The sequence below is a fragment of the Semicossyphus pulcher genome, unplaced genomic scaffold (genome assembly GCF_022749685.1).
Source record: "Semicossyphus pulcher isolate SPU_LCO1_2020_fin unplaced genomic scaffold, fSemPul1.0.p SCAF_6, whole genome shotgun sequence".
NCBI classification, from domain to species: Eukaryota; Metazoa; Chordata; class Actinopteri; order Labriformes; family Labridae; genus Semicossyphus; species Semicossyphus pulcher.
The window spans coordinates 18,787,421-18,799,966 of record NW_027211737.1 but is presented as its reverse complement, the minus strand read 5'-3'; the positions used below and the strand labels follow the sequence as shown (position 1 = coordinate 18,799,966).

Sequence of the window (12,546 nt, the reverse complement as noted above, 5' to 3'; positions counted from 1 at the left end):
TAGTAGCAGGACTGAGACCCCAGCTAATTCACCCCTAAATGAGAGTTTATGGCTGAAACCGTCCTGAAATCACTGAAGTAGATCTTAATATGAGCATGAGGGCTGTCAGGGATAAGAGGCCATGTAGGAGTGTGTGTGTGTGTGTGTGTGTGTGCTAGCTGAGTCCTGTGTGTTGCTCTTAAAGACAAAGGGAGGGGTGAAGGGTCAAACCAACAGCAGACAGGCCAGTGCCGGGTCAGAGGGCTCAGACTAACCTGATCAGCAATGCTTGTTTATCTGACGACCCTCGAACTGTCACTCTGATGGAGCTGGCTTATCTTCCCCTCTCGGGCTGGACTCTCACTTTTAGACCAGTTCAGCTGTTTGGATCCAGTTCTGAAGATCAGCTGGTCTCACTGAAAGACAAAAACATCCAAACGTTATAAAAAGCAGATGTTGGATATTGTTGATGTATGTCGAATGCATGCCACGCGGCGGTCGCAGGATCAGGCCCGGTCTTTCTGTTTCCGTGTCACTGTTTACAGTGGAAGAACAGTTTTTAAAAAGGACTCAATGATGTGAGCAAGAATAATCGTTTTAACTCCTAACTTACCGCCAAGAGTCCCAAGACCGGCAGCCAAACACACATGACAGGGTGAAAGGGATAGAGGCGCTCCCGCAGTGGGTGGTGGGGGGGGTTGTGGGACGTCATGGAGCCAATGTCCCGTCTGATTACAGCCAGAGGACTGGAGAGGCACGCTAATCCTCCACACACACACGCACACACACACGCACACACACACACACACACACACACACACACACACACACACACACACACACACACACACAAATATAGACACACAATCACAGTCTCTTTAAGACAAAGACACCCGACCAGCAAGACAGAGAGACACACTCATACTGACACACACAAACCTATTCAATCCAGAGATTACACCCCATACCCGCTGACCTCACTCTGGTCCCCTCGTCCAGACAGGACACACATAATGATATCACTACCAGCAGGACTTCACTCTGCCGCTCTGCTTGTTTGCTCACTGTACTGACTGACCACGGCCCCTCACAGTCTCCTAGTTCTGAATAAAGGGACATTGTCAGGTCATTATTGTGCATGTGGGGCAGGGCCGCAGCCAGGGTTTCTATAATACCGAGTCCAAGTTGCTTTGGTGCACAACCCCCCCAAACCCCCGTCTGACAATTTGGACCCAACACAAAGTAAATCTTAATTATAGATATGACGTCACACTCTTTAGGTGGTGGGCATGGCTTTTACTATTTGGAAGCAACCCTGCCTTCATTTAAGAGAACTGCTGTAGAGACCAGATACTGAGCTAAAAGGAAGTCTTATTAGCTAGCAAGCTAATAAGACTTCAAATAAATGCTAAGTGCTTTGTTACTTCTGGATGTGTAAATAAGCAACTGTTTGCTATTGAGTTTGCAGCATCAACTTAAAAGGAGATTATTCAATCTCATGTGTTCACAATTTTTTCTGCGGGCCCAAAGTGGCCATAAAAATAAGTTACTGCAGTCAAAGTCAATTATGGTGAGAGCAAAACATACTAGAATCAGCCTATAAAATATCCATCAAATTGTCAAATTCTAACTAGTTGTTTAATTGAAATAGATGATATTTTTGTGTTCACAAATCATAAAGTCTTTGCTTTATTTTGGCCTCTATAGAGTTCCCGCGTGCCTCGGCATCCCCCTTGGCAGGCTTCCCCCTCTCCCTGCATTTTGGTTGCCCGTGCTCTCCTCTAGGGTTGTTCCAACTCGTGTTCAAGCATGTTTGCAAACAGGCCAGACAAGACCACTGCTGTGAGACAAACACAAAACACAAACATCAATAAACAAACAAATCCATTCATACAGCCCGCTCCCTCCAAACACTGCCTGCACACGCTGCCTGATTTCCGAGCACTCACTCAGGCGGCTGTCACATTTCATTGTTTGCCAGGAGCAGCGTTTGTTTGGTTCATATCCAGTGCATTTCTGCAATCTTGTCTCATTACTAATAGATGGTGTCAGAGAGTCGCTGGCCTCTCTGTCTGACAAGGCATTAGCATAAACACAGACTTCCTCTCAATATCTGTTTGCAGCGCACTGTTGACCTTTAATTATGGATGTCTAAATGTTTGTTACCTGCCCACTCATGTGTATAAGTTTGTGTGTGTATGTGTGTGTGCAAGAAACGGTGCAAGTCAGGGCTTTGTAGTGGTTAAAGGTTTGACTATTAAAAAAGGCTTTTTGTATTGTTGCATTTTAGAGATTTAAACAAAGGCAGGAAATTTGAGCAAGGGCAGAATCAAAAATAAAACTTCATCTACTAAAATACCACATTTACAAGCAGAAAGAAAGAAAGAAAGGAAGAAAGAAGGGCTTAAGCCATATTGTAAAAATATTCCTCAGGAAATTAGACACATAACTGACCAACAGTTCAAACCTAGTTAAAGCTGTTCAAGAGCGTTTTAAGTGCCTGATTTATGTGTTTATCTGGTGTATTGTAGCAGAGGTCCCACCTCAGGGCCATAATCTTAGGACTACTTAAAGGTATAATTAGTAGGAGTTTCCTAGAAACATAAAAAAACAGACTTTTACAAATATAATATAAATAATCACTTATGGGCCTCTATACATGTGTGTTGGTGAGTGTGCGTGCAGACCCTTGTGAGACCCTTCCCTCTGCATCTATTCTGTTGTTTTGCTTTGCACAGGACGTTTTCAGGAGGAGCGCTGTTGTGGTTCCCTGAGCCAATCACAGCGTATAGGTGAGTGTGGGAGCCGTTCAAATTAGCAACTGGGCCCCATTCAGACCGGCGAACATGGGGAAAGAGCGATGCAGAGTTGGCCTTCTTTCTGTTGGGCAGGTTGGTGCCTCAAACCGGGTAGGACAAGCTAACCGGCGGTTAGAATGCTAGTGCAAAGGTAACCGGCGGTTAGCATGCTAGCGCAAAGGTAACCGGCGCTTAGCATGCTAGCACAAAGGTCACCGTGAGGCTGTCGGTGTTAGCTCAGCAGGGTGGGCGTGTTCTCGCACGAGAGAGTGAGCGTGAGCTTCTGGTGACGAAGAGCCCAGGAGGAGGGGCCCAGTTTGAATGTGTTGTTGACAACATGCAAGGAAAAATCCTACTTATTATACCTTTAAGAAACATTTCTGGGTAATGAGCATAAATTCTAGGGGTAGGACAAAATATCGATACGGCAACATATTGTCGGCCTGACTCGTGCAATACAGTTACTGATAGGTTTGCAGCAATTACAAATATACAGCGCTCTGAACAGATTCCTGGCTGTTAACTGGCCGAAGAAGAAGTTTACAGCAGGATAAAAGAAAAATAAGAAGACGGCGGGATAATGACGGACAGCAGGGAGAAGTTAGGAGATGTCTGTCAAATCCAGTCTGTAAATATAATTTAAAACAGAATCACTGTATCGTGATATTATTGTTATGGCGGGCTGCGTATCGCTTATCATACAGTGGGTAACCCTGCGATTCCCATACCAAATAAATACATGCATAAACTGCTTGCATGGTCTGGACATTAAAAAAGAGCAGTTCACCTGATTGATCCAAAGGAGCTAGCTACTAAATGGAGGAGGGAGTGCACTCTTATGAAATGTTTCAAAAACCAACTTTGAACTTCTTTTGAGCCAGCAGAGAAGCTTGAGGCGCTCACAAGAAATGGAGATTTAAAACATCTGCAATTACATCAACCCACAAAGATCTGAGAAGGACTCCAGAATGGCAAGACTACTTGGAGAGGTGTTTTCAACTGATCTTTAAAAGTTAAAATGTTTTTCAGCTACAGAAATATTCATCACCACATGATGAATATTAGCACTCCGCCAGGATGTTCACGACTTATTTTACTGCTTAAATATCTTCAAAAACTTGTTCTCACCTCAAGATAAGAGCCATATAGCTTTGGGTTAATGGCCATTTGACATTACATGTTCATACTGTGCCTCATGCTGCTGACAGAGGGAGGTGGCATTAGCACACTTAATGGAAATGCTGTGTGCTGTTATTTTTGTGTAGTAATTGCCAGGTGTGATGCTGACATGAGAGGCAGAACCAGAAAAATGCATCTGATGTAAGTGTATGTCTCACACACAGACACACACACACACACACACAGAGAGAGAGAGAGAGAGAGAATGAGCAGAGGAAATGGGAGGGAAAGAAAACGAAAAGGCATGACCAAAGGGCACTGAAGAGGAAAAACAACAACACAGATAGCTGCAGGCAGAGATGCCACTGTATCTATTTTTGATGAATGGATGGCTTCCTGGTTTGCTATATGCGTGCGTGCTTACACACACACACACACACAGTACTGTATTAATACTAATGGAATGATGCTATTATAATAAAAGCATGTTGTGTCAGGTGTGGGCACAGTGTGAGGCTGAGGAGATGGAGACATCACACCCGTGTAAACACAGACAGACCTTTTATCAGCCGAGGGGGACAAGAACAGGAAGATGAAGAAGGCACAAAGCCCATGATGACATTACTGGCTGCAGTTAATTTCTCAACCTAATGTCACCAAATTTCCTCTTAAATGCCCTCTTCAGATGCATTTATATTCCATAGTTTAAATGCATCACAAAAGTTGAATTCTCCCTCTCTTAAGTGACATATATGATCCAAATGTAAACTACTTTAATTCATTATTAAGTCCATACATTGAACGGAAAGTAATACTGTCTTTCTGTATGATTTATACACTGATATTTAGTGTTCATATTTGCAAACCACTGAAGCATGGGTAATATTAAAATCAAAGTATGCAGGACTTACCCTTCAGTGTGGGCATGCTGTTGAAGCTTGATGTTAATCTTCACCATCTGAAATAAGAGGAAACAGGCCCCGGATGAAAAGAGGAATCAGCAAACTGAGCTGATGAGAGACACAATCTAATCTTAACTGTCAATTTCCTCTTTTAATTTTAATGTTAAATCACGTGACAATGAAGAACTGAATTATACGATCACAATAACTGACATGAAATAAACATAATGTGTAAATAACAGCACTAACCCATCAGTGTAGAACCCCTGATACACCCTAAAAGACTATGAAGGGCCATGATTGGCTGCCTATCCAATAACATTGTGTAACCTACACATTTAAGGTGTATTAGTTCTTAATTCTTGTGCTGTTAACACCAGGTCATGTGTATTAGAACAAGTATTGGATATGACTCTTTGCCTATGTGTGTAAAACTGTGTTGATGTTGTTACATTGTGTTCTAGTGTCGTTCTTTTATGTGATGATTAAATTCTGTGACCGCACGATGTTGTAAAGTTCCTCACTGTGTTTCTTTGTGTGATATGTAGCCAACATGCATGTCTCTGGACAGGAAAAGGTTGCTGAAATCATTCCAATATTTGGTAGATATGTAAATTGAATGATTTCTCGGCAGTAGCTGCAGGTTTCAATCAGCCTGTGGGACCTACCATGCCATCTATGTGTCAAACGCTCGCTGGTACTATTAAAGCAAAAGACATTTGTTGCATGACAAGCCGGTCTCGCCCTTTGCCCATATTTCCAGTATGACAAAATGCTGACGTTTGGCTGCACAGCCTGAGCTTGTAATGATCCACTGACACATCACTGTGGTTTAATTTCCACAGTTTTGGGAACAACTTGTCAGACTCTAATAAATGCTTACATAAATTAGGCCTCATCTCTTGATCCGAAGTAGCCTTAACAATTTTCACACAACAGATCTTGTTTTTGACATGTTTACAGCAAAGTGTCATCACGTCGGCCTGTGTCTGTCAGTCTAGTGTGTGCTGACGAACATGGTGTGTAACCGTGGTGTGTTTGCGTGCACTGACCAGCGTCTTTGGAAGCTGCAGCAGCACAAAGGTGTGATATTAAGTGTGATTTTTGTGCTTAAAGTGAAAAAATAACACATCTCCCTTTGGTAACACCTGTCAATCAAATATTTGAAACTCAGGTTTAATGGGTCACATCACTGAGGTCCAAGCTGGACACAGTTTTTCAGTTGTTTTTTAATCATATTGCTCCTTTACACGGACCTTTACGCGAGACCATGGGCCCCGTGTCACCAAGAAAAATGAAGACACCATCTCTTGCCTCAGACTATAATTAAAAATAGTATAAAATAGTGACTTGCAAGCTCTGGCTTAGCCACGTCTTGCATGACAAATTCTCCAAAACACCACAAACACAGCTGAGAGGTTAAGTTCAGTAACTGAGTAGCTGAAGTGGGAGAGGGGTGGAGCTGGAGAGGAGCGAGGGGTTGGCAAACAACAAGTTAACAAAGCTTAACAGTCTGTGTCGAGGCTAATTTATGAGCTGGCGAATGAGCCAGTTACCAGAATGGGATTCTACTGGAAGCTGACAGGACTTGTTTTTTTATCAGATTAAAGAAGCTAAGAGAGCGTGTGGAACAAAGTGGACAAAGGGTCGCAGACCTGAATCTCTGGTGAGAGAGCTGCAGGTGGAAGAAAACTACCAGGTAACTAAAACACGGATCATCTCCTCGTCAGTACAGCTCGCCATCCTCTCTAAGGGGAAAAGCCAACAACACTCCTGACTCTTATACACAGGTCACACAAATCAATCAATATGATAAACACTGAATGAGCTTGTTTGCTCACGAGCCAGGTACGGAGAGCATAGACATGATACCTGCTGACTAGTGCTAAAATATCAAAACAATTTTTCTTTTTTAGAATAAACTAGATTTTCACTCACCGAAAAAGCTGGAGCAGAGTGATCTTTAAGGCTCTGTTAGTACAATAATCTGACGTATTATTTGTCGGATATTTGCATATAAAGATCTCCAAAAGGCACCAACACCACAAACAAAGGCGAGAGGTTCAGTGACTGAATTAGCTGAGAACGCCTACCAGCATCTACCTGTCACTGAAAGCAACCACTCCCCTATTTATAAATAACTTTAAGCCTTGAGCAAATACAATTTCAGCGGTTGAGTTATAGAAATATTCACCTCCTGTTTTTTTTGTAATAGACTGTAAACATGTTTAATTCAGCTGTGAAGTTGTGCATTTTAATATGGATCCTAATGGGAATTATTCCATTTTGGAGCCAGCCTCAAGTGGCCACACTAGGAACTGCAGTTTGCATTTTTCAGTTAGTTTAAAGTTACAGCTTGGTAGGGGTCTATGCAAATACTGACATGGACCCAGACAGAGCATTCACTTTAGAGAGCAGTCTCCCGTTTCTAACCACAGCCAGATGAGGTACAGCAACATTTTTAAACTTAAAATCTACATTTAAAAGCAAAAATGCACATCCACATAAAACGGTAAGATATTGAAAATGCACTGATTCAAAGTCAATACTGGGATACAAGGAACAGCTTCAACACTGAACTTCCACATGCATTATAGAGAGATCATTCTACAAATCTGTACAAAGAGATACAATTTAATCTAATGCACTCAGATAAACATTAGGCAAGAGAAAATGCCAAAGAATGTAAAAAACAATAAACAAACATTAACAAAATCCACTTGATATCCCACTGATTCAGGACAGACGAACAAAAACCCTGAATTAAAGCTTTTGGTCGAGCAACTTTAAAAACAGAATGTTGATCATGCAGCCCAGAGATAGGCTGCAAGGCTATTGTTGTTCAATGTCGTTTAACAGTCAGGATATTTTCCCAACATCTGCTGCAGAGGGCTCATATTCTTTGAAAAACCGCAACAAATGCATGTAGAACAAAACTAGCTGATAATTAACATTCTGAAGAAACCACTAAAATAGTTTTAGCACAATCGAAAGAGCCTCCAATCCAAAAGACTACAAACCCAAAAGCTGGGCACAGAAGAGTCCCCATCTTTGTTGGAACAGAGGCCAACTGCCCCTTTTCAGACACACTCGGACAACAGCTTCACAACAACACTGCTAACCAATGACCTTTTAGAGTAAACCAAATTAAAACACCATGTAAGGAATTAAGGAAACATTTGAACAGTTGAAAGAAAAAAACAAAGCCAAAGTAGATAAGAATGTTATCTGGCACTAGAAATAGATTTCAAATACACATACATATGTATGGTTTTATGATGATATCTTTTGTTTTGCGTTATTTTTATTTCTACATTTTTAATGTTCTGTCCTGATAATTGATCATTTTGTACTTTGATGCTTTGACAAATGTGTCAAATTCTGTCTGATCGGGTCTGTCATGCCAACAAAGTCTTTAAATTGAAAACAGAGTAAAAATTAAAGAGTGTGTATGTCTTCAAAGAACATGCAGGAGGAGGAGGAGGAGGAGGTTTCACAGTGCGTTTATCTGGAGCAGCTCTACCCGGTAATGCGTGTGAAGCCCTGCCAGAATCAATCTGAGCGATCAATGTTAATAACTTTCTACCAAGCTTGTGTGTGAACAGGAGGTTGCCTACGGGGGCGAGCGGTGTGATGACAGGATGCTTCCTTCATGACAGGACCACTGCCCTCTTTGATTTGCAGAGCAAACGCCAGGAGTATAAAAAGATTTAGGCAAAGACACAGTACAAAAAGGTAAAGGATTAGCTAAGGCCAGGCCCAAACGACAGGATTTTAAACTGGGTTATATCACACACACATATGGAGACAATTCAGAGATAAATACACACACTAAATGATTGGAAAAAGGGAATAACTAGGCTACTATATTAATAACATAGTTATGTGTGCCAGAGGAACCATGCCTCACCTCATGCGATCCTGCGTTAACTCATGGGAAAGCAGATGTAAACAAACCGGATACACACATGGCGCCAAAGTTGCTGATTTGAAGTGTGAAAAAACAAAAGGAGAAGGCTAAACGAATCTGATTGAGAAAGTGGTTGGGGTGATAAGGTAACACTGGTTTACTTTTCTTCAGCAAAACTGGAAGGAAGTTTTTTTTCTGTCAACAATAGCATGTTAGCTAACGTTAGCCTCAAGCACTAGAATGTTTACCGTTCCTTGGCAACACCAAGGACCGCTCCATCTTCCTGCCTCGTTACATTCACATGTTCTTGGATGGTTCAACTTCCTAAGTTAGAAAGTATTTTCCGTCTAAAGGATCAAATGAATGCAGGGTTACTTCTCCTGAAGGTCCGTATTTTTCTGCATCTTCTTTGGTGTTTGTTGGTGGTTGGGCAAACCAGCTGTGAGGGTCCAGGTGTGGCCTTGTAGCACCTGACTCCCGTTCCTATGCCACGCCCCCTTTCACGATAGTCTGTTATGATTGGCTGTCGAGTACAAGCAGTCCCACTTCTTCTGCCTTTCTTTGCTTCGTTTTTGGCTAGTTTTGTGGGACCCTCTAGAGACCAGCTTCCTCTCAAACAACTATTATTTACACCATATTTTATGAATAGAGGAGACATAAGTTCATTTATTTATGTCAGTTTTATTAGAAAACTAATAAATGAGTTGATGGGGGGACTGTGTCGAAATGAACAAAAGCATTACATTGTTTCACAGTACTTTTATATCATTTACTTTACAGCCCCAAAAACAAGTGCAAGCCTGCACCACCTCTTTAAAGAAGTAACGCTAAACATAACTTTCCATGCTGCTGAGTGACACTAATGAAGAAGTACTGTCTGAATGAAGTCGTTTATAAAGGTGCGGTGTAAAAGCCATCTTTGTTTAAAAAAAATAATTAAAAAAAGGCATGCCAACTGATTTTTCTTTATAAATTTGTTTAGTTCCCAACCAGCAGTTGAACTACTGGGCTGCAAAACTGCAATGATTTTGTGTTAATTCTTTTGAGATTCCTCTCCAGCCTGGATAGATTTAAAGACAAGCTCTGTTTGTTTACCCTTGTTATTTGCACTGATAAGTAAAAAATAACAAACAATGTTTACAAAAAATAAATGAGTTTAGTGAGTGGTCAGTATAAAATTAATACAGCTCATGTTTGTGATGAACAAGGCTTAATTTAAAGTTCAGAAATTGTAACTATAAAGTAAACTATTAAATTAAAGCTGACTTGTTAAATACTGTATATCTAGTACCAATATTAGATCATTGATGCTGTTTGTGATTAAAACTGTGGCCCCTCCTGTCCACATGTCCAAATGAATGTAATGTAAGAACATTTAAAACACAAGGTCTGCACTGCCACCCTGTGGCCATTATAGCAAACAGTAACCAGTAAAGCCACAGTAACTGGTGATTTCTCTCTGTAATTCCTTTACATTCTGTAGATCAAAAAAATAGTCAACACTCTTTAAAACATAAACTACTTTATTGAAAAATAAGACAGAAACACAAACACACTAAACACAAGATATGATGGTATTCATGCTCTACAAGTAGATTGAAGTGTTGCCATATCACAACAGTAACTCAACTATAATCAGTGGTTTATTTGGTCCTCTTGCCTTTGCCTTTTTTGGCCTTTTTGCCTTTGCCCTTGTTTTTTAAAGCCTTGCGAGTGCTGTAGCCTCTCCACCAGGCCTGGGCATAAACAGCAGCTTTGGTCTTCAGCTCCAGCTCCCTCATCTCCTCTTTCCTCTTCTCCTCTTCCAGCCGATGCTTCTCCTGGATCTGGTTGAACTCCACCTCTAGAACAGAAAAGGGTTTCTCTTGTTTCCTCAGCTCCTCCAGCTCCTTTTCGTACTCCATTTCATTCAACTCCAGATTGGCCTGAGACATGTGACAGTGGCAGTTATGGTATTTAGAAAGATGGACAGTAGAGAATTATAACAGAAATTTAGCATTTTGGAAACAGTATGATGCATACACAAAACATCCTGATTATGGCTTCACAAAATAATATTCTGTATTTTCTTTTTTTAGTGGATGGATTAAGCAAACTCTGAAGAAGGCAAGACGGCTGATGAAGAGTGTGGCTGTGGTTGAAGGCTCTGGAATATGCTAGTAAATGGACCCCTGTGTATAAATTACTGTTAAACTTCTAGAATTTGAACAGGCATGTTAACCATCCTGAATATACTCTCAATAAGAATATGACCTAGAATCCAGAGTATACACACTTCATTTGCCCAGTGGGTTTCAACACTTTTTGGTGGCAAGTTATACCTGGATTTCTCCTACATCAGCATCAAAATTCTTGAGCAAGTACTCAATTTCTGTTTCCAGCTGTTCATTTTTCTGTTGAGGAAGAAAAAACAGTTATAAAAATTAATTAACACTACTACCAAAGTGAAACATTACTGTGAAATGTTAGATATGTTACCTCTTGTATTACTCTCTCTGCCTGTCTGTTTTCAATGATCAAATTGTTGAGCTGCATTTGCAGTTGATCAATTTCCTGTCGTAAACGATTCATCTTCGATGTCTTGACTTGCGACTGGCGCTGCTTGTTTGCAAGAATTATTAATTCTGCTTCATCTGTTTTTTTCTCTTCCAGAGTACTCTGCAAATTTTTTATCTCTATGTTTTTCTCAGTAATCTGTAATAAAAGCACAAAAGATAGGAGCGCTGTGATGGCAAGCCGTAAGAATTCTCCTACAGCTGCATCAATTCATTCATCTGATGGACTTGACTCCAACAAGGTGCCTTACCATTTCATCTACCTCCTTTATATCTGTAGCTACTGTTTCTTCCTTTGAAACAATTTGGTCCTGTGTGTGGGAAGGGGTTGAAGACACCGGATTGAGGAAAGCCAGTTCTAGCTCCTCATCCACACTTGTTTGCAACTTTTCCGCCACATGGTTGTGAAACTTCTTTAAGCCTTTAATAAGAATGGACTCGCTCTCCCCTACTTGTATATCCTGCTCTGCGCTCAAACCAGAAATGACATTGGGATGGGCTCGGACAAGCCTGAGCAGATTCCTGACAGAGTCCTTGATGTCCTTCTCAAGCTGAACCCTTTTTTCCCCAAAGTTACCTTCTTGCTCTTCGTCTGACTCCTGCCTGAGACCTTCTAATGTCTCAAGTCTTTCAGCTAATTTTTGATGCTTTTGAAGTAACCTACTCAACTCCTTGTCCACAACTCCAGACACACTGTTTAACTGGAGAAGAGCAGGCAGAATTGCTGCAATTTCAATTTGACTGATGCAGTTTTCCAATATGTTTGAGATGCATTGAGCCTCAGGAGAGAGCTGCTCCTTGCCTGACAGTTCATCGTGGCTTTTGAGAGGCTTTTCCAAGTTGGTCTTTGTCTTTGAACGCACTATTGCCCCCTTTGCAGACATTCTGTCACTGTTGGGAAAACAGTAAACAAATATTATAATTTCATATTACATCATGTTATAAACTCTGTACATTTGCAAATCTGCATCTACATGTGCCCATGGTTATATTGTTTCAACGACAACATTTTACCATTGGCACGACACGTCATATGTTAGCTATCACCAGCCATTTAGCTAGCAGTTAACGCTACTTTGAGTAAGTTAGCATAAGCGTGTTTATGAAACAAAAATAGTTAATACATTTAAGAAGCTTGTATTTTTTAAAACATAAAGTTGTTTCTATTTTCTTTGAGAGTTTATATGTAGCTTTTTTCTTAGTTAAATAAATAGTTACCCACCGACTCTAAAGTTGACCACAAGAAGAAAATATTGTTGACAGTTTTTTGTCTGTTGCTAGGA

At 40.8% G+C, this 12,546-nt stretch overlaps 1 protein-coding gene across 1 annotated transcript; it reads right to left on the bottom strand.

Annotated features, from left to right (window-relative positions):
- Positions 1 to 10,351: 10,351 nt before the first annotated feature.
- On the bottom strand, positions 10,352 to 12,147 carry iqcd (IQ motif containing D). Its single transcript, XM_069682443.1, has 4 exons — positions 11,515 to 12,147; positions 11,187 to 11,402; positions 11,030 to 11,101; positions 10,352 to 10,633 (listed from the first exon to the last, which is right to left on the bottom strand). The coding sequence occupies exons 1-4, from the start codon at positions 12,145 to 12,147 to the stop codon at positions 10,352 to 10,354; spliced, it is 1,203 nt and encodes a 400-aa protein (XP_069538544.1).
- Between the last annotated feature and the right edge of the window lie 399 nt (positions 12,148 to 12,546).

Coding starts and splice junctions, on each gene's coding strand:
- iqcd (XM_069682443.1), bottom strand. CDS start 12,147: ATGTCTGCAAAGGGGGCAATAGTGCGTTCAAAGACAAAGACCAACTTG. Junction 11,403..11,514: donor TAAAGGAGGTAGATGAAATG/GTAAGGCACCTT, acceptor CTTTTATTACAG/ATTACTGAGAAAAACATAGA. Junction 11,102..11,186: donor CAGAGAGAGTAATACAAGAG/GTAACATATCTA, acceptor CTTCCTCAACAG/AAAAATGAACAGCTGGAAAC.